Source organism: Chaetodon trifascialis, chromosome 1, assembly GCF_039877785.1.
Source record: "Chaetodon trifascialis isolate fChaTrf1 chromosome 1, fChaTrf1.hap1, whole genome shotgun sequence".
Lineage (NCBI taxonomy): Eukaryota > Metazoa > Chordata > Actinopteri > Chaetodontiformes > Chaetodontidae > Chaetodon > Chaetodon trifascialis.
Window position 1 is genome coordinate 12084909 of NC_092056.1, and position 23964 is coordinate 12108872.

The following is a 23964-nucleotide window of genomic DNA, read 5'->3' on the forward strand; positions in this document are numbered from 1 at the left end:
ACTTTGAAATGTCAGGACTGCATCATCATTTAGCACTACCTTGTTATCACCTCTTGTTAAATACCACTCCAAGCCAACTGTACACATGCATATGCTTTGGTGTAGATCTGAGCTATAGTAGATTATACACACACACACACACACACACACACACACACACACACACACACACACACACACACACACACACACACACACACACACACAAGATTAGTCAAAAATAATCACACAAAATGCTTTGGGCAATATACAGAACTGTAGTACTTCCAATAAAATACTATGACCAATGCAGTATCTGAGGTGGATGCTGTCTATACTCATGATATGATAAATATGTCATGGTTTGCTTCATGAAATTAATATTCAGCTTCTTTAACATTGGCTTTGGTTGCAGGCAAGAAACCTCTGCCTACAGTATATGGAAATTTCAAAGCAAAATACACAACATGCATAATATGCAAACTGAATTCTTTCCATATAATGTCATTTGGTGCTTTTATCAAACATTTGCATTTCTCACTTAAATTTACCCATATGGTGAATGTATAATGTTTGTCGCTGTGTGAATTTCCCTTATGATAAGGTATATAAACAAGGTGACCATACAAGACCTCCAGACCCGACAGGTGTGGCACTTCCTCTGTGACTGCTGGCTGAGCGCTGACCGTGGGGACGGCATGACCAAGAAAACCTTCAATGCTGCAAAGAACAATGAGATTGCCAGCTTCAGGTCAGAGCTGGATCATTTTACAACGCTGAAATGAACCTGCTCAGGTCTTGAGAAGGTCATGCTGATGGATTCATGTTTCTACTGGGTTTCTGTTTTTCTCTGTCAGGAACATTTTCCAGAGCAGAACGTCGACTGGCTTCAGGGATGAACATATCTGGGTGTCCATAGTGGATCCTCCCTCTCGCAGTCCGTTCACACGAGCCCAGAGGGTCTCTTGCTGCATGAGCCTGCTCCTCTGCACCATGGCCATCAATATCGCCTTCTGGAACATTCCTACAGATGAAGACTCGCCAGTTCTCTTCGCATTGGGTGACTGCAGAGTCTTTAATTATTTTATCTGTTTCTCAGCTTTATGACCTAAAAGATGCCTATAGTTTATTTACGTGCTCAAGGGTATCTAGAATATAAGGTGAATCACAGAACAAACCCACATGTTAGTAAGGAAGTGTGATCATGGACAAATAATAATAATAATATCTAATATCTAAAACGTCATAAAGTAAGAGGTTCTCTTTAGGATGTTAAGTTTTGGATGCTGGAGTGGAAGGTGTCTTTGGCTTTCTGTTGTCTGTAAATGTATCGTATTATCTCCAGCACCTCTGCTTCCAGATGTGAAACTGAAGCCCTGTGGAGGCCAGAGCACAGCCTTGCAGCTATAAATAAATAGAGCATGTGCGCAATGTGAGAATAGAGACACCTTTTGACCTGTTGTTGCCTCACAGAGGTCACAGGTGGTTGAACAGGCATACAAGTAGCATCAATAATCCTGCTGCACACGTACTTGTGTGGGCGTATGTAACCAGGAACTCTCCAGTGTCAGCTAGAATTATTCACAATATGGATGAATTGTCCCAAATTTTATTTTATTTTTTGAGAATCACATCATGCAGCTGGATGGTATCTCACTCACATCCGATTAGCAGAATGTAGATTGTCCACAGGAGGGAGCTGTTTAGTCAGTCTCAGACCAGCAGAAAAACCTGCAGATGCACCCACGTTGATGTCACCACCTGCAGGCAAAAGAAAGTAGTAGTTACAGTGAGTCAAACACAAACTCTACCTTCAGGCCATGTGGCAGCGGCTGTCTTCTTTGTGCATCTGTGTGTATGTGCTTCACATTTTACACCTGTTTGCGAAAATGAAATAATACACATTAATGGTCCGCTCTCTGGCATGTTATTTTTTGAAAATTAAACAGCAGATATTTAGCAATACTCAGCATATACCAATATACCATTTCAAGACGTAACTTTAACATCATTTAACGTCATTGCCTGCACGTTGTACAAACGACAAAATCTCAGAACTAGATGCCTTTCTTGCCTGTAGATGGCGCTCTCTGGTCTGTCTACATCTGCAGCTCTAAACTCCTAAACTGCTGCTTCTTTTTGGTTTCTTGACACGTGACCTTTCAAGTTGATGTAGCAAACTTGTAAGCAGGCAGCTGCTTAGCACACATCCAACAGATATGGAGCAACATTAGCTTTCATCTGGAGTCGTGTTTCTGGTCACCTGATGAACCCTTTTAGCTCTGTTTTGTTCTCCACCAACTGCTGAGGGAAATATCTGCTTCTTTCAGCGGCCAGATGTTCCACAATATTCACCAGCTATCTGTGTCTGTGTGCTGTTTGGTGTTGGGTAGGCTGCCTACAGTCAGTTTGACAGCTCCTCACTGGGCCTGGTTTCAGTTGCTTCTCATCTCATCCTTTTGTTTGTTTGTTTTTTTCTCTCCAGGTTCATTGCAAATCACATGGCAGGAGATCATGGTGGGGGTAGAGAGTGGCCTACTCATGTTTCCAATCAACATCCTCATCATCACCATCTTCCGAAGCATCAGACCTCGCATAATTTCAAAAACAGGCAGCTCTGAGGAGAACTTGAGACCCCCTGCTGTTACCATACCAAGTATTCTGAAGGTGTGCTTTGCACTTGTTTGTGTGACTGGCTTTGTGCATTGGATTGACCTAATACATGAGTCCTGAAACATGTTTTCCATTCAGTTTATGCCACAGTCAACTGTAAGCGCTCTGCATGGCTTTGACTTCTACTGTATAATGAAGTATATGTACTCTTTCTTTTCCATGCATTTGATTAAATAGCATACCTGTAGCATTTGGTGTTGGTTGTGCACCTCTTCTAGGATACGCAGGAGGTGATTTCTTTGGTGAGCAGAAGTGCGAGGAACAAGATGTCAGAGATGCACAGGCTGGAGTCCTCCACAGACCTCTGCCCTGCCTTGGACAGGGTGCATGAATTCATCCAGCTAATGCAAGGTTCTATTGTATTTATTTATTTATTTTTAACAGAAAAATTGCATTGATTACCTACTGTTAGCCTGACTCAGGAGCAAAAGAACAAAAAGTTGTCTGTACTCTACAATCAAATAAATTTGCAACTAACCAGAACAGCATTATACAGAAACAAAGAATGAAAATGGACTAAGACAGAGCAAGTTGATGAAAAAGACCGTCACACCAAAGTGGCAAAAATGAAGCATGACACAGATTTTTCCTGATGCAAGAAAGATTTCAAGGATAACACTGCAGACAATGTACATTTTTGTCAATAAGAGCGCATCTCTCAACACTGTCACTCTCAGAGAAATGCAATTACCTACTGGTCTGTATGTAATCCAATCAAAGGGGAGAGTGAGAGTGACCCCCACTGGGTGTACTGCAGCAAGTTCCTCCTGGCTGGTCTCTGTCACCTCATGATGTGCTTGGAGAGACTGGATGTGAAGAACTTCCCTAGTCCATATGAGTACCAGCAGACCCTCAACATCACCAACCTGCTGGTTCGCAAGGCTGAGATGGTCTTCTCCAGCCACTTGGCCTACTGGTCAGCACACAAACACACAGTTGTGGAAAGTAACTCAGTACAGTGAATTATGTACCGTCCTCAAGTGTAATTTTGTGGTACTTGTACTTATTTCTATTTGATACTACTTCATATTTTTACCCTACTACAGTTCAGAGTGTAATATGGTACTTTTTACTCCTTTACATTTATCTGACAGCTTTAGTTACTTCTCAGACTAAGTTTTTTTAATTTCCATCCCGTGTGCCATCCTCTTTTTCTCTGTTCGTTCTCATTCCTTCCCCCTCCTGGGCTCAGCCCACCTCCCGTGAGGAAGAAGGTGAAGTCGGCGAGCTGCTGGCTGCCCTGGTGGTGTGTGTTCCTGGGCTGGTTCCTGTTGCTGTCCATCAGTGGAGTATCCACTTTCTTCACCCTGCTGTATGGCTTTCAATACGGCAAAGAGAAGTCCATCAAGTGGGTCATGTCTCTGGGCCTCTCCCTTTTCCAGAGCATCTTTATACTGCAGCCTCTCAAGGTGGGTAAAGATGGGAAAACATTCTGTAGTATAACACAATTTGTTTAAAAGTGGTTTTTATATTTCTGTGTATCAGGTATACAACATTTCTCAAAGAGTTCCTCTGGCTTGTTTTTGTTCGCAGGTGATAGGTGTCGCTGTGGTTTTTGCCCTGCTGCTGAAACCTGTAGCTGTGGAGGAGACTGAGGAAATTGAGCAAGTGCTGTTGGGTAAGAAAACCATTGTTTTGTTACCAGAACACGTTCAGGTGTACAGGTTCCTCTATGTTAGTAAAAGATTGTAATTAATGCGCTCAAAAATTTCACTGTGAACAATATTCAATGCTTTAAGTGAGCAGTCTGCGCCTCTTCTGTTTGTCTTCAATGATTATTTATTACTGCAGTGTCACCAGTACAGTAGCTGAAGTTGGTATAATCAATATTTTTAAATGGGCCAATAGACTACTGTAGGTGTCACTTGTAGTGTCAGACCTACACAGAATCATCATCATCAGTTCATTATCAGTTCCTGTCAGCTCAGCAGAGCGTTGCGTTGTCTTTTAGGTCATTGTTTTGGTTTTACATCCCAAAACTTTATTGGTTTTGTTCACTCTCACAGCGTTGTTTTCAGATGTTGCAGAAATCTAAAAACTCACTGCACACTGGTGAACATAGAGGACCATTAACAGCTAAAGAGCCAAATATGTCCCTCAGGAGTTGGTGGAGACCAAAGCTGGGCTAAAGGGAGTGAATATTGGACTTACATTCACCACAAACATGTCTGCCAGACATGGAGCAACAGTTTTGACGTTACATCACAGAGGTCTATATATTGTGATGCAGAGGTACCCACTGAAGTTAGCATGCTAACCAGCTAGCCCCAGTCTTTCCTGTCTTGTAATACCACTTTCTACCTCCAGAGATGATAGATATGGTAGTAAACACTTGCTAGATAAGACAACAAGTTGCATACCTTGGATCTGCAAACGTGCCATATCTGCAACCTGGTGGTATAGCTCAGGCCTCCGGAGGTGGGGCACCGACTGAAGCCTGACCTGCTTCTCGCTCCTCTCCCTCTTCACACCTCTCCTGTCCCTGCGGTATCTTTGTCATCCCTGTAGTCAGGTCCGGCCTTGTTCACTGGGAGGCTGCTGATCTCAGTTCCCTGCCAGCATTTCCCGCTGGGCCCCACCCTGGGCCTGAAAGCCTCCTCCTCCCAGTGGTCCAAAGTTCCTATCCAGTGGTGTAAACACCAATGCTCCCTCGGTGCTCCAAGCTCCCAGTCAGCTCACATTAAAAGGACAGCTAGCTGCATGCCTAATTGAGCTAACTAGCTCATTTAGTACTATAACTAATACTAGTTAGTCTGGTGATACGCTGCCCTCTATTTGCTTGGACTATGAATTCTTTCATATTGCCCCTTTAAAGACTTTAAGAATTATGATATTAAATTGAATAACACTGTAAACCTGAGGAATAATTATCTTCTTTCTATACACTTTTTTTTTTCTTCAAAATAAAACTTTAGCTTTCACTTGAATTAATAACTTTCATAAAATAAATAAGCTGAAATTAGACGAACTAGCAAAAGCATGTGAGTGGAAAGAACAGCCTTTTAGGATAAACCAGAGATGTTGGACTGCAAGATCTAGAAAAGAAGCCTCTAAATTTAATTTATCACATAAATTGTTTAGCCCAAACTACTTATGCATAATTCATAAGGAAGACAGAGGTATCCATTCCATTTTGTTTCAGGTTGACTGCAGAGAGCTGTTATGTAATGATGCATATGAAACAGTAAAAATATTTGCTTTGACAACTATAAACTAGTGACCCTTTTAGTTTCTTCTTCTCCCAAGTGACTTCTCTCTCTCTCTCTCTTAAGTGTATCAGTGCATCCCTCCTTCAGTTTATGAGAAGTAAAGTACTGTGAGGCTTACTGCACTGTCTTCTCCATTTAACAGAGCAACAAGACAAGTGTAGACGGTACTCTGGCAGGCACACGCTGTGAGGAAGCTCAGTTTAGCGGGACGAGCTGTCTTCTCCCACGGGCACAGCTGCAATCCACAGCGCCCTCGCTTCTTAAACACTCTTTTGCACTTATTGGAAGTTTTACTTTCTGAACATAAAAATTTCATTACACATTCTGATGTTTTGTAGGTGCAGGATTTCCAGTGACTCAGAAACTTTTCTGAAATGGCAAGTCAGAATAAATGGATAATTAAATAACTCTTGCTCATGCATGTGGAAGTGTTGCTCTTTCAATTTTGCTATTAATGACGATGTTTGTGTATGTAAAGACAATCTCTGGTTGCTTGTTTTGAACAGCTTTTGATCATGTGTGGATACACTGTCAACATACAAATTTGGTAGAAACCCTTTACAGCTTCAAAAGGCATTGAATCAGGCTTAAATGGAAAAGACCCAATAAAATAAAAATGTAATCAACAAGTAATGGAATAGAAGCCCTGCTGTAATTATTGAATATCTTTATGAAAATGATATTTATTTTATCAGCGACTCTGAAAATATTGACATGGTCAGTATTCAAAGCAGCCTGTCAACAGGACTCATCATCACGGTGTAGGACGGCCAACCATTGATTGTACACCAACATGGACTTCCACTTTTAGAGGAGCGAGAAGGTGCTTTTATGTAATTGCATATATGGGAGCTAATTATTAATTGATTGCCTTTTCATTTTACCTCCGTCACTGTAACACATGCTGAAAGTTCGTGTCATGACTTTTCATCATACATGCCCACTTCTGTGTGCTTCAGGCTGTCTTGCCTTTGAATGATTCATGTAGCAGACCTAACGACATTCGAGTTTGTGCTTTTGGTTTAGGGATACGAGCAGGTCTGCAGACACGTCTCAGACCGTCTGTGCTTTTATTTAATCAAAAACAACTGACTTATTCAATGTTTTCATTTATTGATACTGTATGTGTGAGCTTGAATAAACTCATCTCTATTAAAATATGTATTTGACTTTTAATTAAAGGAGCTGCAGACAGACAGTAGCTGATAAATCTGTAAACCACTGTTTTGTGCCTCATTATATAAACAGTATTTGTACACTCTGGTTACACTAAATACCCTTTGGGTGCTGAATAGGTATCTTCTTGCCACTATTATTGGTATAATCCTTAACGTGTTTATAAAAGTGGGTATTTACAGAATGTCATTCAGCCAATGTCACATTTGTCCGCCTAGAGCAGATACATACCAATGGTTTATATTCTAGTAATCACATCAATAGTAATACACAACAGCAGATTTAAGAAAAAAGATGTGAGTTTAATGAGTTACAATGCCTTCACTGACTGGCCAATCCAAGTGAGGCTTACATCACCTGCACTGGACAGTCCCTCTTTGACCTCACAAACAACACAAAACCTCTACAAGAAAGCTAGCTTGTCATTATTCCCTGTACAGAATGCATCCTTGCAGTGAAATAACCTTTGAAAGTGCATAAAAGAAACTAATCAGCAGCTATTCCTGCTCTGGCCAACAGCTTACACCTCAAAAGGTATCAGCAGCCCTCATTTTCTATACAGCACCTCAGCAAAGTAGCTCGACCCTTATACATTGACATCACATTAATGGCTAATTCACTCCATCAGTGAGTAAAGCCAAGGGGTTGTATCTTGTTTCACATATCAGTGCCGGAGTTGCAGTACCTGGCAATTTGCAGGGCTGTTATTAGCCGCAGTTTTAGACTAAGGTAGTAGCCTCCTCCCGAAGTCCCACAGTTATCTAAAATATAGATTTCCTCTTCCATACATGTCAATGTTTGTCAGTATTCAGATATACAAAAGCTAGGTACTTTAATTGCATGCATCCCAGGTTATGACCTGATAAAAGTACCACTGCCGCTTCAGCAGCGTTTGTCTGGTGTTTCCTTTCTCTTAGTTGTAAGTTACAGAGTAGCTGTCAATTCCGTGCATGTGTGTGTGCACAGTGTAGGAAGTAATTGTTACGATAGCAAGATGGGTTGAGTATTTAGAAAAGCGCTATATAAAACCAATGAATTATTATTATTATTATTATTGGGGTGGCACGGCGGCGCAGCAGTTAGTGCGCGTGCCTCACAGCAAGAAGGTTGCCGGGCCTTTCTGCGTGAAGTTTGCATGTGTTTCCCGTGCATGCGTGGGTTCTCTCCGGGTACTCCGGCCTCCTCCCACAGACCAAAAACATGCTCATTAAGGTAATTGGTGACTAAAATGGCCCCTAGGTTTGAGTGTGAGTGTGAATGGTTGTTTGTCTTGTGTGTTGCCCTGCGATCGACTAGCGACCGGTCCAGGATGTACCCCGCCTCTCGCCCATTGTAGCTGGGATAGGCTCCAGCCCCCCCGCAACCCCGAAAAGGGATAGGCGGTATAGAAAATGGATGGATGGATTATTATTATTATTATCATTATTATTGACGTAGTCCATACTGCTGTGTACTCTAAGCTAATAATGATCAGTTTGCAAGGCAGTTTTTTTGAGGTCATTTTGGCCTGTGACATTAATGGGAGGCTTGGGGAAAACTCACAGTGATAGAACATAAAGTGTTATGGTCACAAATTCAGGTAGACTGGTCATGAGCATCACTGTGACATAACATATAGCTCTTGTTCCTGTGTATGTTGAATGCACTTATTGTAAGCCACTTTGGACTTAAGTGTATGTCAAATGCATGTCATGTAAGCAAACACGATTTGTTTATTCAACAAAGCCTGGTTTAGAGAATGGCTGACCTTTCTCGCTTAAAATCTCCTGCTCAGTCACACTGGAAGCGCAGCCTCCAGCAAACTCTAGACTTGAGTATTTGAACTCAGGCTGCTCTCTTTTACAGACATTTTACTTTAAAAATATTTAAGACTTAACGAAGAATCCACAAATGAGATAATGTCCACAAAAATGGCTTCCACAGCTTTCAAAGTCTCACTCACCGGCCTCTTATGCTGGTAGATAATATCTAATATCTAAGACTCTCCTTTAGGACACCAAGGCTAGGATTAATTCTTCCCTTTTACACTGAGGACCCCTGCTGGTTACCATTTGTCATTACAACATTGTGATGCAAACACAAGGAGCAAATACAATAAAAACCATACCAGTTTCCAGTTCCAAATAATATTTTATTAAACTGTTATTTTAGTATACAGTGGAAAAAAAACTCTTTTTTGCAGCTAGACACCATTTTGTGTCACGGTTTAGCATGAAAGAACAGTCCTGCATGGAAAGGACAGTGAGCAGATCACAGTTCTGTAGTGTTAATCTCTCTCTATTTACACATGTATAACGTATCAATAAAACCTGTCTATCACCCAGCTGGAAAGCTTTTCAATGTGCTTTCAAGAGATTGCTGAATCATTTTATTCAAGGCCACAGTCCATTTGCCATGCAAGCAGACCTGGGTCTGTGTGACCACAAAACCCACTCTAATTTCTCCACAGGAAAATGGAAACAGCTACCTCTATTGCCAGCGCAGACGAGTTATTTTTTTATCCAATCTACAAATTTGAACTAAAAATGATTTTAGAGAAATGCTGACAGGTAAAGCAAACAAAGCAAAGTGTAATATAATCAACTGAGACTCAATGCAGGTAACACATAACCAGTCTTTATGGATAACAAATGCATAATCCTAGTACAGACTGGCAAGGCCTCTGATGAGAGTTGGTAACTAAGGCAAATGTGTGGACAAAGAGTAGAAGTCTCATGCACACACAAGCACAGAGGACAACACAGACCCCTTAACTCTGGGGTCAATATTTACACCATATCAAATTAGGATGTTGTGCAACTGCCTTTGTCTGCACACAATTTGCTTGTAAATTAAGTACTTCATTGATAAGAAAGTGCGGGTATTTGGTAAAACTGACATTCAAAAAAAGAAAACTTTATTTGGAGATACTGTATATAAAACAGATTTGTCAAATATTGAACAACTCCCTACAACCAAAATTCGTTTCGCTGTACAGTTTAATCATTTGTGTAAATAGGTCTAACTATATCAGTTGTAAATGTATTATATTACAGATTTCCATACATTGTTTTTATCACTTTACATCACACACATCTGTGCCACACCACCGCTGTAAGATCTGTCACCATGAGCTTTCCCTGGGGCGCTCACACACCCCCTTTTCTGATTTAAATATGCCTTGAAGTGTAAGGGGAGTTACAAATAGTCCTTTGCACAGTGACATAACTGCATGACTGGGCAGGATACTGAAAACATGGCTTCTAAGTGTTCCGATAACTACATTAAAAAGGCTGGCTGGTATCAGAGCCTCGCCTCGGAAACAATCTAGAGCCTTTGTTAGCATGAAAGCCAGCTCTCCACCAGACTGGGGCAGCCAGCCAGACTTGTTCGACTGGTCTGACACGGGACTGAGTAGCACAGTAGCAAAGATAACAGCATGTACAAAGTAGAATCAAGGCATGTTTTGTAAATACTTATCAGACCCAAAACCCCAGGTAAAGCAACAATTAAAATCTAAGTTTGGTTATACAGAATACCACTCAGACACAAGGGAAAAGTTTAAAGACGGCATGACCATAAATGAGAAGGAGTGAACAGGGTCCACACATGTGATTTTATGTATGAATATATATATGTATATGATGTGGCATACATCAAGAAATTAAAACCTGTGGTACTCACTGGTACTGCAAACAGATATTAGCTTTCTGCTAACCGATAACCTTGAGTGAGCAACCACACCTTCCGTAAGCTGATCATGTTCATATAAATGAGGTAAGAATACATGTATGTTTAATATCTATGAAAGATTACTTCCCTGTGGAAAGAGGAGGAGAACTATCCAAATCTGATTGAGAGCCTTAAACATGTTCCATTTCCTACATCTGAGCTGCGTATGTGATGACACAGGTCTGTGTGTATTTGTGTGTGTGTGTGTGTGTGTGTGTGTGTGTGTGTATAGACCAGGGATATAGCAATTAGGTCTTCTTCTTCAGCTCCTCAAATCGCCGCGTCAAGTTGTCAAAGTCGATGTCATCTGAGGTGGTGGCGTTTCCTCCGAACGAGGATGTGGGGAGTGTGTCGGGAACAGAGGGGAGCTCTGGCAGAGTGTTGTCAAATGGCTTAGATGAAGGGCCAGGACCTGAAAAGCAATATATGGCATATATTTTAATTTATGCAGCAGTATACCTGGCACTTTATATAACAGCGAAAAAAAAAAAAGAAAAAAAAAAGACAGCCGTGAGTTTACAATATGCAGTGGGAAATGAAGGCTTCATGTGCGATGACAGAGCAGAACTACAGAAACTCAGAAAATGTAATTTAAAGGCACGTACAAATGCATTTCAATAATATTTCTAGGATAAATCTAGTGATCAGAAAGTCCTATAAAAAGAACAAAACCAACAATAAATTGATTTTAAGTATTGCTTGTGGTGTCAAATCCCAATAGCTTATTCCTCCATGCCACAGACATCCATTGTTTGCTGCACCTCGGTCAAACTTGATCAATTTTACCACTAATCATGAGTGGGCATCTTTAGGATGAACAATGGCACTGGTGCTGAATATTGTTCCCAACAAACATGCTATTTACTCTTATTTTGGGTAAGATTTGCTAAAAACTAAAAGGCAGAATGAATGGGCTTGGGGTTAGACAGACGGGGTAGGGAAGTCAGAAAGCATTCTGAGGTTTACATATATTACGCACTGTTGGTTTTAGCTTTATCGGTTGGCAGAACTCACCTACTGCCTGCGAAGGAACAGAAGGTGTATCATTTAGGTCATCAATCTGAAACCCAGAGGAAATGTGTAAGGGATCATTCAATTATCACATTTAAACTAAATATTGACACGTGTGTTAGTATTAGTGTAGTAACAATTGCAGTCAACGGCACAGAAGTAAAAACAAATACTAAGAAAATGAAATAAAAGGGAAAAATGTAGGGGAACCCGTCACCTTTAGTAGGTTACACATAACAGATTTCAAGACTTAGCTAGCCTAAGCTGTGTGTAAAATGAACTTCACACTTTCATCTGTTCATTCCAAACTCACTCAGTGTGAGTGTCAAAGTTAGTAGTTATGACATCAGCACATCACCATGCCTATGTCCATGCAGATGAAGCAGAATCTGGGCCTAAATAATTTAAAAAAGTATAGGACAGACAAAACTGCAAGCAAGCTGAACGAACTGCTCTTCCCTGAGTGGTGCCCTGCCCTGTCCGTCTGTCCATCTGTGGGAACGGGAGGGGGGCATGGATGGGATGGGTGCGGTCACTTACAGACTCGTATGTGGGGGGAGAAGTGGGCAGCTGTGGGGGCTGCCCTCCTCCCATGGGGTGCTGGAAGTTGTTGTAGGTTCCAACATTAAACGGTTCCTGAAGGAAATCAACAGACAAATAAGGGTCTGAAAGTCAGTGCATTTTTTAATCTCATCTCTTCCCATCCCTCCAAAGTAAGTCCAATAAATCACAGAGAATTGATCTCTCTAATGGCAGCTGTACTGGGAAACAGTTTCAGAAGAACTTAATGATATCTGTGGACTGCTTTGACTGACCTGGACATTGTTTAAGAAAAAAAACAAAACACAAACCCAAAAAATGTTCCTGTGGAGTTTTTCAAAGTCCAAATCAAAATCAAACAAGAATAGGGTCTTTGAAAATGAATATCTTACAGCTCCGTTGGGGGGTGGGTAGTTGAAAGCTGTTGGCATAGGCATGGGCATGGGCATAGGCATGGCCATAGGCATAGCAGCAGCAGGAGGAGCAGTGAAACCTCCACCACCTCCCCCTCCTCCTCCAGACTTCTTGTCTGTGTCCACGTCAATCAGGTCTGCTTCCTCTCCGGAACACACCTCAGGCTGTCCAGAGACAAGGGGGGATGAGTGGGTAAATAAACGCAATGCATGACTTCACCCTTAATGGGGAGTGATAGCTGATTCTTTAACGCTCACCCGGACCAGGGCGTCAGGCTCATACGGCACATTATAGTTCTTGGCGATCTCTATCAAGTAGCGTTCCACCAAGATCTTGGGAGGGGCCTCCACACTCAGTTTGTGCATCAGCTATGAACATATCAGATATGTGATCAGATGATGGTGAAAAGTTGCAAGGCTTAAGGTTCATGCATTCTTGAACAGACTTATGAGCAGTCAGTGGAAAAAAGTTGCCTACCCTATCGTTGACTGTGCCAATCTGGTTTGTCCTGCACAGCTTGCCGTACTCCTTGCTATATTTTGCACATAGCTGGTCTGACACCTGAAATAAGCATTAAGTGTTAGGACTGTCAAGATTGGCATAGATCGGAATAAATGGACAGAACTGGTTCAGTGTTGCTGGCAATGCTGCCAGCACTTATATTTAGACAGTACTTACAATTTTTAGTTCAGACACCTCTGATTGGAGACGAGGTGCTGCCCAGATGAGGGTTGATACTGCCTCCTGCAAGCCTGGGTCCAGTTCCCTTAAATTGGAGAAACAGAGAAAGATTTAACAAAAACAACCACAATGACAGCCGGAGACAAAGATAATAAAGTGAAACTGTCACATTCCCCGCTGCTGAAGTCTTAAATGTTTATGTTTACACCTCAATGTTTAGTCAAGTTATATGACTTATATAACTTGACGTCTAAGTTACTCACTTCATGGACTGAATGAGGCCAAAGCGAGCCAGAAGCAGGTCACAGTAAAGCTCCAGGATCTCCATGGCTTCTACCAGATAGTCCTCTCTGATAATGTGCTCCACACGGATCCGTGCCCGCTCATCCTTTGCAGATGACAGGTAATCTGCGATCTCCTTCCTCGCCTTTTGAGCAAGCTCGGCTTCATTTTAAAATTGTGAATGAGAGCGGGAAAAGTTTTTGTCATTACTGGAAGGAATGGAAATATGAAACACACTCGTCTCGCAAACAAGAAACCACTGAATCCACGTCAACAGCAGGAAAGGATTTTTATTATTTATCAGGACTTACTTTTCTTTTTCTCCAAGAGTTTGAGTCGGTTGATGACCAGCCGGAGGTTGACTCTTAGCCTTTCTGCTTTGAATCCTCCCCCCAGCATGACGATAGACTATCTGTGAACATGAGAGGAGCACAATCCACACGGAAGCATTACATACAAATGTGATCAATCTACAGAGTCCATCTAACCTCGCCCCCACCTCTGATCCTGTGAGTCGCTTAATCATGTGAGCATGACCAACCCATCACAGCAGAATGACTCCGCAGACTCAAAACACACACGAAAACATTAATTTAGCTGGCTAACCAAAACCACGCAACATTAAACGCTTTAAAGCTCAAAACAGTTAGCTTTAGCCTGACACGACGGACAGCTAACGCGGATACCTGAGCTATGCTACTTTAGACGTTACCATTTTATCTATTTCACTTATTCTACGTTATTTACTTAACCATACTATAACAGACGCCTTTAGAAACCCGAACCAGTGTCTCAGTTGCCAAACTTGACTGTTAGCTAGGCTTTGCTTTGTTAGCAGTCTTCTGTTCTGTCATCGTTGGTGCTAACGTTAGCTAACTTTCCTAGCTCTCGCTCAACGCAAAGAAAACCAAAACAAACTTATCAAACACTAAACTAGTGTGAAGAATGGGGCGATTTTGAAGCGACGAACAGTTAAGAAAGCGACAGCGACTTACCTGGAAGTTACAGTCAGACGAAGACAACAAGTTATTTGGGTTTCTGTGTTTTGTCCGGTGTCGTCGCCTGTTTCACTTCCGCAACGATATGTAGTGACGTCATGGGAATTCACCTCACGGGGCGGGGTCTTCCTACACCGTCACGCAGGAGTCAACAACAGGTGTGACTCAGGTACATTAACTGAAATACTGAGATTTGAATTTTTACGTAGTACTACTTCTGACTTTATAGTATTTAAATGTTTTATTTTTCTGGTGTAACATTTTAGGGGGCAAATGAAATGTTTAAAACATAATTACAACATAATTAGCAGCAGCAGCATATAGAGTCGCTACCAGGGTGGAAAGTAACAGTGCATTAGTATATAGTACATCTACCTTAACACATTTTAGAGAAAAGTACGGTGATTTCTATTCCACTACATTTGTTTGACAGCCATATTTAAAGGTTATTTGGCAGATATTTTTCATACAACACATATCAGCTTCTAAAATGTGATAAACTCCCACCTCTACTTGCTACATGAAATGCTGTTCACACATTAAATCCCATTGTGATAATAATCCAATAATATCTGTTGTAACATGAGAATCTGAGGAGTGTGTCTGCATAATATTTTTACTTTTGATGCTTTCATTACTGAATGTATGATCGGTCAAAGAAACCATTATTTACAATGCGCGCTTGTCATTGTCATGGTACTTGATGCACTTAAGAAATCTGATACTTTGATGTAGGGAAGACGTTAAATGTTGCTTTAGTATTATTGCCTCATGTTACTGGTTCATACCTTTACTTTTGGGATGTGACAACTTATTCTACCCAAGTGCGTAAAATAATATTTTTTTTAAATGTAGGTGTCTATTTTCTAGTGAGAAAGTGTTATGAACAACCGTGGGTCTTCAGACAGACACTTTACATTCATCTTTATACAAGAGATATTTTCAGGTGACTGAACATTTATTATCAAAGTTGAAATTGCTCTCCTTCTTGCCAAAAAACAACATTCGGGCCCTTGATTCATTTTAATTAAAATGGGAACATTAAACAGGGACTTCCAGATTTTAATATACTGCAGCTTTCTCATAAAAAAGAATCTGTACAATAAAAAGTTGATCTTCCACAGCAAACCATCACAGTTATTATAACTTGAGTTTGCTGACAGAAACCTCTTTGTGCTTCTTCTTCTTTGAAGACGGGTCCTTTGAACTTTTGATCTCACTTTTGACCTGGTCCTGCAGCTGAGAGAAGAAAGCTTGAGAGGACCGCAGAGCCTTGTCCTTTCCTTCGTCCTGAAACGGAGGAACGCCGTGTTAGTCAAGAACATACACAGTGCTATCTAAGCAGTGATGTAATGTTCATTTTTTGGCATTCAAAGTTGTGAAAGTCTTCATATATCACAGTTGTCTTTCTCCTGTTTATATCTTTGAACTCTAAATGCTTGAACAGGCAAACACAGATTTCCTACTCTGAAACAAACGCACTGAATGCACACAGATCTGAGCAATGCAAGAAAGAACAGGGCAGAAAACGCTCACCTTGAGTATTGTGGCTTTGCCTCCTTTTGTGAGTTTCTTCAGGTTTTCTGTGACTTCGGCCTTTGATGGCTTTTTGTTCTCCCCAGTCGTTCTGGCCTCTTTAAGTTTCTGTCTCCTTTCTTTCTCTTTGATCTTTAGATGCTTCACCTTCTTCTTGTGACGTCTCTCACGCTTCTTGTCTGTTGACGTCTTCTCAGAATCACCCAGAATATCTCCCGCTTTGTTCTTCTCCTTTGGTTAGAGGAGAGTATTATTAGACACGCTGTGTAACTAAATATACCAGGATCAAAACAGATGTTTGAGAACTGACAACAAACCTTGATTTCTTCAGGTGCGAGCAGCGTAGCATCACTGGCGCTGACGGGAGCCACCTCCTCCATCGTAATGGATGGCAGGTTAGACACCACTTTGACCTCAGGAACGTGCTGTGGACAAAGGGCAACATGAATGTACTGGCCTGCTACCTTTAAAGTACACCATTTTCTAAAGGATATGTTTACATTTATACATTTTTTGAAGTGCAGCATGTCTTAAAATTTTCTCACAAATCAGATCCAGGGTCAAAGTTCTACACAATAGGTTTGAGCTAAATAAGCCTTTGATTACCACTGAGCGCAATATGTGACTTCTACATCTATCAGAATCTCTCAATATTTTAAGCATTTTTGGCAATTTTCAGTCAGCGGTGTCAGGCTGAACTTACCGGTTTAGGTGTGAAGTGGAAGTTGGAGAGAGCATCCAACTTTAGGAAGAGAGTGTCCATAAGTTTTTGAATTTCTACATGACCTGGGTTCTCCTCCTCCTCTGTCTTTCCCTGAAATGAGAAAGAAACATAAGAATGAATGCAGCGCACATTCAGGTGTTGGAGTAATGGTGAAAACCAGATAAAAGTCAAACCTGAGTCTGCTTGAGGTATTCTTGCTCATAGACTTCTGCTAGACTCTGCTTGCTCTTCTCATGGTCTAATGTTAGCCTCTTCTTGTACTCAAACACCTCCTCTTTGGGTTTCTCCTTACGGACCACGTCGTCAAACGCCTCACAGAAACACAGGTCAAAGAGACCAGGTTATAATCAGGCAATGGAAAAAAAAAACTGTATAAAACTCAAGTTATTCTACTAACCCGGTCTTTAATTCTCTGTTTGATGATGTCTTCAAGCTGTAGTGTGGTTTCCTCTGTGATGGCAGGGGCTAAAAGAGCAAAGATAAAATCTTGTTTCTGAATCGAAAAAGCACACAGAAAGACATTCATGTCGTTTTAACATTAACCTCAATCAAACAACAGACACACAATGCTGGAGCCACTCACCCATCCTGGACGTCTGGTCAAACTCCACATCTTCCTCCAGCATGCTGTTCTCTGGACGGCTCTGTGCCGTCACCTCTCCGGACAACTGCCAGGGCTTCTCTCCTAGAGCCGCTTTCTCCATCTCGTTGATCTTCTCTGACATCTGTAGGTTAGAACGCCACCCGTTAAAGTAATAGTATTTCCACTCTCTAACTAAGGTGTGGCTATGGAAATGTTAAGAGACACATATCATGTAAGTAATTCTACTCTTACTCACAGCCAGACGTAAACTGTCTCCACCAGAGATATTCAGGAAAAATGTGCACTTTTCGCTTTAAGAGAACGAGCAATAATCATAGAAGAGTGGACTATCGGTGCTGACGGATGTCTGCGCTCTCAAAGTGCTCCTCGAGTTTTGTATAGTTCTTATACTGCTGCTTCATTTTAATACAAAATTAAAGACTGATGCATCAGAGAAGATTAGCTTATTTTGTCAAAAATAAATGAGGTTTTGTAAAAAGATTTCCTTATTCCTCAGCATGAGAAGTAAAGCACTGTTTTGGTACTGGAACTCATATCTTTTTGGAAGCTGTATCAGAAACTCAATACTCAGCCCCACAAGCAGCATTAATATATTTGTGTCCAATATTTAGTGTAAACCTGACCGCTGCACCACATTTAAGCCACATGGACTGACAAATCAAACAAGCTCAATTTGAAACCTGATTACTTTTTCTTGCCGTTTCTCAAACGATGACTTTGATTCAGACTTTGCTGAGATTGGACTTTTTCCTCCAAAAATGTCCTCCATGTCCTCTCCCTCGCTGTCCTCGTCCCCAGAGAGGTCAAAGGTCACTTTCTTACGAGCTGCTTTGGACTGACTTGTCTCTTCATCACTGGCAAATGGTAAACACAAACACGCTGGTATAAACCATACACACAAGTGTGCTTCTCCCACACATAATTTTATGCATTACATCATTTTAATCACACTTACTCATCATCACCCTCCTCTTCACCATCATAATCATCTTCCTCGTCATCCATTTCTCCTTCAGCTTCTTCCTGGCTTTCAGCCATGCTGTCATCCTCGCCATCTGTCTGGTCATCAGCTTTAGCAGGTTCACTATCCACAGCATCAAAGAAGTCCTTGTACTTGAGATTCCTGGAGCTTTTTGCCTGTCAACATGAACAACAATCTTTTTATTTCCTGTATTCTGCACAATCAGGACCCAATAAAATAAGAGAGAATGAGTGATAAAATACATACAATGTTTTTCTTTTGCTTTTTGGTCGAAAGTATCTGAGCTAGGTCAAGATCGTCGTCCTCCTCAGAGGGCAGATCCTGAAAATAGTCGAGGTCATCCTCATTCCCATCCTCCTTTCCCTCACGCTTGTCCATATCATCGAGGAACGATTCCATCTCTGACAGTTTGAAGAACTTATCATCAACTTCAGAGGGAACCACCTTTGTTTTGGGGCTTTTCCTTTCAATATCCCTCTTCTGTTTCTCTCGCTTCTCCAGGGCATCCACGTCAAAATCTAAATCAGAGTCCTCATCTGTGTAATCCTCTGCCTCATCCTCAGCCTCCACAGCCATTTTCTTAGACTGTCTGGGTGGTTCATCCTCCTCCTCTTCTTCCTCATCAATATTTTCATCATCAGTCACTACTTCTTGCTCCCAATTATTCTCTTCCTCCTCCTCTACCAGCAACGTTAATGTCTTGTCTGACAAAGCCTCGTCAGTAGCTTTTTTGAAGTGTTTCAGAACAGCATTGTTCTGCAGCTCCAGCTCCTGCCAGATCTGCTCTTCGTCGAAGTTTTCCACCACCAGCTGAGCCAATGGGCTGCCATTATAATCTGCAGGCTCCTGAGCTTTGTGGAGGTCATACAGGGTCTTAGTGAGAGAGGTAAAGTCTGCTGCCACTCCATCTTGAAGGCTGAGAAGGTGGAAACACATGATCAGTATGGCATGTCTGGTGTATTATTAAAAGCAAGACAGTGATTTTTGTTGGATTTGTCCAAAGGACACACATGAAGTTGGGTACAGGTCAGCTGTTTGCAGTCTTCAGTAGAAGAGTTGGTACAGGTTCTCACCACAACAATGTAATGCAAAACATTCATGTATGTATGTATGTATGTATGTATGTATGTATGTATGTATGTATGTATGTATATATGTATGTATGTATGTTTAACAATTAACAATTGTGCCAATAACAATTTGGCATTTTAAGATTTCTTTGAGAGACAATTTTAGTTTTTCCTGCAATGGCTTACTGCAGAGCTACCTTTCGGGTGAGTTACCTGGCTACCTCACCTGAAAAAAGACAACTATTAAATAAAACAATAACAGTCAGCATAAATGACTACAGGTGTTTTTTTAACATCTGATGAGTGTGGTGATTGTTTAAGCATTCATCTATGAAATGCACTGATGGGGAAATAAGATTTGACTAATTTCTTTCAGAACTGTTCTGCTTTCTGGCAGTTCAACGTTTTGCTAGTTTTAACCTTTCAGAGACACATACATTTTACAGTGTGCATTAAACCCTACATTATGGCATCAAATCAGAGCTCTCTTTAGAATTTTGCGACACTAGATAAACTTCAAATGTGGTGAATAAATAAGAATATGACTAAAGTTCTGCATCTTAGTATTTGGCCATTTCTGTTTGTTCCTCTTTGATGACAATAACATTTTGATGTACCACAGCAGCTGATTATCCATATGTAATAGTATTGTGCTGACTTCCAATAATCAAAATACAACTATGTTAATTCTGCGTTTGGTAAACTAACAGAAAGCCCAAGTATAGATGCATGCTAGCTGAGTTTTCTGTGGTTGTTATGGCTCTCATTGATAAAGAAAAGGCGTAACTGGGTAGCACTTTTTCTAACCTGGTCCAACTGTTATCTCTACACAAGTTCGTTCGCAGACATACAACAGTTAGTAACGATGCCGTAACAGTTACAGAAAAAACCGCGACCTGGCAAACCACTGATACACCAAAACCCTCCTCATGGTATCCAAGAGGTTGATTGTGACAGCTTGAGACCTATTTAACGAAATGCGGTGGTCACGGTGAAGTCCGTGCAGTTAGCTTTAGCTAACAGTTAGCTAGCCTAACCTCCTCTCTTCAAACATGCGTTAACGAGGCTGAGATCACATTTAACATCTTTTTCAACAATACAGGCGTTAAGACAGGAAACACTTGCCTCAGAAAGTTTTCCGGCTGTGCTGTGTTGGCATTTATTTTCTTTAAACACCCCTCCAACACGCTCAGCAGGTCCCCACTAGCCATATTTTCTCCCACATGCGTGTCACTGTGTGTGGCAGGTAAATAGGCTCTCCGAGAAACTCTTCCGCTGCTGTTTGGTTCCGATATACAAACATGGCGTCCGCCGTGCTGAAGGTTGCAGGTTGGTATCTGTCAGTGATTATCTCACTCGCAAACGCATATTTTATGTACTGTATTCCGCGGCAGTGAATATCAGTATGGTCGACCTCTTATTTATTGTTGAATGTGAACTGTGTCACAGTCGACCCCATGCTAATGTCAACATCATGTTGCACCGTGTGGGTACATGGTACTTTTCGTGTTTAGTGTAAAAAAAAAGTGACTTTTATCCGAAGACATGTAAAGATAACTAAACGCAGTCTAATTTGATTCTGTCTTGATCATAGTCGAGTAATATCCAAATGTTTTCTTCAACTTACATTTAACATAAAACTCCCCGAGACATGTTTGATAGTGTATTTGTGTAATGGGGTATTTTACCAGCGTTTTAATTTGCTGTGCAGCCAAACATTGTTCAAACTCACAGGCTTTTATTTGGTTGAATCTGTCGACATCATACAACTTACCTGAAGAGCTAGAACAAGCTGGTGCAGTATACTTTATATGTGATCCTGAGATCAAATGTTTTTCCTAATCTTGAAGCTACTTGAAGGGAAAACTGTCTGTAAAAACACAGGTTTTAGCCACAACTAATCTCACTATATTTCAATCTGTGTATCCAGTGGCAGGTCTTTCCAGATGTTCTCGTGTCACGCTCATGAGGGCACATTCAACAACAGCACCCCTCCATCAGGGCGTTCCTGGATCGCTGTGGAAGCTGGGGAGGCTGAACCACATTGCCATCGCTGTGCCTGACATGGAGAAGGCCACGGCTCTGTATCGGGATGTGCTGGGGGCCACAGTGAGCGCCCAGGTGCCCCTGCCAGAGCACGGCGTCTACACGGTGTTTGTGGAGCTGGGCAACACCAAGCTGGAGCTGCTCCATCCGCTGGGGGACAAGAGCCCGATCGCTGGCTTCCTACAGAAGAACAAGTCTGGAGGGATGCACCACATTTGTATTGAGGTGAGATGTCAGTGGGGATGAGTCGCCATCGAGAAAGTATTGCAGTATCGATACTTTTGACAACCTTACTAATAACATACAGTATGTGTGCATGGCACAGCAGACATGTTTGACTTGTCACACTTGACCAAGCACAGGTGTTGCATTATTTATTGCTCTGTTCTATTCAGCTGACCCAGTGAGAAATGCCAGTGAGGCAGCGTGTACAACACCAGGACCCTGAAACCAAAGTAGCTGAATACAGTTCAGCTATCATTCATTTTTTTAATTACACGTGTGCTTTTCCTGCTGCGGCAGGTCTGCGTATCTGAGGTTGATAAAGTGAGTTCAAGTGATGGACAGTGTGCAGGATTCTGCAGAAGTCTTTGAGTTTTTGATCTGAAGCACGAGTCACAAAGATGGTATACGTTCACTTTTTTTCTTTTTTTAATTACCACTGTGTCATGTTGAAGTGAACGAGGCCAGATCTAGGGCCCTGATGACCCTGACCCACATGAGTGGAAAGCATCTATCATTCATTATTAGTAAGACCTGTGTTTGGGGAGATTAATTGTCTGCCATGAGACAGGTCCAATGTTACAGGGATGGATTCAATACATTCAAGAAAACTTATTCAACAAACAGTCTGTTCCACTTCATCCCAAATGTGCTGTTTAGCGTCAGAAGTCTGGAGTTTTTGCAGTTTTAATCTGAATTCCAGCTTTTACATTTAGTATAAAACTTATTTGGTGAATTTGGTTCTCTTTATTGTTTTGGTTCCTCAGTGCAGATAAACCACTGTAAACAATCATTTATTCAACTGATAGATCAACCAATACTAGCTTGATGCAGAGAAATCATTACATGTCAACCAATTGGTAACGAGAATTACAGAGAAACGTATGCAGTGGTCAACCAACAGTAGAAACGGTGTTACATAATTTGTCCACCAGAGAGCACTGACAAGTTTTCTGAACTGTAAAATGTCTCAAAATAGAAACTGCTGTTGGACTTTTTAAAGTCTCAAATATCAATGTTGGTGTTAGCCTCAAAAATCCACTAATATAATCTAATTTCTTCTTCTGGCAGTAAAAAAACAAACAGGTTGTTGGCTGCAACCTTTGTTGAACCACCAATCTCTCTACTGTGCTAAGATACGGAAACACAGTACATCTTCTACATTTCACACATTACTGTTCCTTTAAAGATGATCAGTTTGACAGAATGTGTGTCAGACCAACCTCGAGTCATGAAGATAATTAACAGTTTTCCTCTTGGTTGCAGGTCGACGACATTAACGCCGCAATTGTCGACCTGAAAGCGAAGAACATCCGAACTCTGTCAGCAGAGCCCAGAATAGGCGCTCATGGGAAACCAGTGATGTTCCTCCATCCTAAAGACTGTGACGGTGTGCTGGTGGAGCTTGAAGAAGCGTGAACACCTCAGTCTGATGGGGAGTGTTGGAGCTGTTAATTCACATTTCTATATTCCACAGTCCGTCTGATATTCAATATGATAACTAATGTTGATTTTTGTAATTTTGGTCTTTATAGCACTTCGGTTTTGATCTTCTCGGTGCCTCAGTTTCGCTGTTGTTCTTGCCTCTCTTGATTTGCTGGGAGTAAATAATAGTGTGGTTTGTTTTTGACAGTTTCCATGAATATCCAGCTGGTCTTCACTCTACTGTCCTATAGTAGGATGGCTGCATCCAGTGTCCAGTACATGCTGCAGGAACAAACTGATTTCACCTCATTTGAAAATGTTCCAGATGTTGAGTTCACGTTAAGTACTTAAAAATTAAAAACTACATCAAATGGTAATATTGTGTGCAATGTCATTTTAATACAGAATTTGTAATGTTTGGGATTTTCATTCCTCCCCACTGGCGATGACCGTGGCTGGAGGCATTATTATTTTAGCTTGTCCTCAAGTGCATACATACATCCCATTCTCATGTCAGGAACACCTTGAAGGAATTTCTTAAAATTTGGCACAAATGTCCACTTGGACTCAAAGATAAACTCAGTACTCAGGACATGTATAAGTCTGGACAGACAGGGATGTAAACTCCAACTTTACTGGTTGGTGGAGGCATAAAACCACCAGGCGATAATTCTAGTTTTA

At 41.3% G+C, this 23964-nt stretch overlaps 4 protein-coding genes across 4 annotated transcripts; 2 read left to right on the top strand and 2 right to left on the bottom strand.

Moving 5' to 3' along the window:
- The first annotated feature begins 938 nt into the window (after positions 1–938).
- On the top strand, positions 939–6120 carry pkd1l3 (polycystic kidney disease 1-like 3). Its single transcript, XM_070969652.1, has 7 exons — positions 939–1039; positions 2465–2646; positions 2871–3003; positions 3373–3568; positions 3845–4061; positions 4186–4270; positions 6004–6120. Exons 1-7 carry the CDS (start codon positions 952–954, stop codon positions 6048–6050), a joined length of 948 nt encoding a protein of 315 aa, XP_070825753.1. The 5' UTR covers positions 939–951; the 3' UTR covers positions 6051–6120.
- Positions 6121–9150: 3030 nt separating this feature from the next.
- ist1 (IST1 factor associated with ESCRT-III) lies at positions 9151–14782 on the bottom strand. Its single transcript, XM_070965507.1, has 10 exons — positions 14672–14782; positions 13988–14088; positions 13658–13838; positions 13392–13479; positions 13191–13274; positions 12971–13081; positions 12692–12877; positions 12300–12395; positions 11763–11808; positions 9151–11160 (listed from the first exon to the last, which is right to left on the bottom strand). The coding sequence occupies exons 2-10, from the start codon at positions 14073–14075 to the stop codon at positions 10997–10999; spliced, it is 1044 nt and encodes a 347-aa protein (XP_070821608.1). The 5' UTR covers positions 14076–14088; positions 14672–14782; the 3' UTR covers positions 9151–10996.
- Positions 14783–14893: 111 nt separating this feature from the next.
- On the bottom strand, positions 14894–20832 carry mphosph10 (M-phase phosphoprotein 10 (U3 small nucleolar ribonucleoprotein)). Its single transcript, XM_070969882.1, has 11 exons — positions 20716–20832; positions 18767–19436; positions 18494–18675; positions 18227–18392; positions 17518–17659; positions 17332–17399; positions 17108–17245; positions 16914–17024; positions 16528–16635; positions 16211–16441; positions 14894–15964 (listed from the first exon to the last, which is right to left on the bottom strand). Exons 1-11 carry the CDS (start codon positions 20799–20801, stop codon positions 15815–15817), a joined length of 2052 nt encoding a protein of 683 aa, XP_070825983.1. The 5' UTR covers positions 20802–20832; the 3' UTR covers positions 14894–15814.
- Positions 20833–20873: 41 nt separating this feature from the next.
- Positions 20874–23658, top strand: mcee (methylmalonyl CoA epimerase). The gene is made up of 3 exons (XM_070966496.1): positions 20874–20919; positions 21521–21861; positions 23125–23658. Exons 1-3 carry the CDS (start codon positions 20892–20894, stop codon positions 23275–23277), a joined length of 522 nt encoding a protein of 173 aa, XP_070822597.1. The 5' UTR covers positions 20874–20891; the 3' UTR covers positions 23278–23658.
- The last annotated feature ends 306 nt before the right edge of the window (positions 23659–23964 follow it).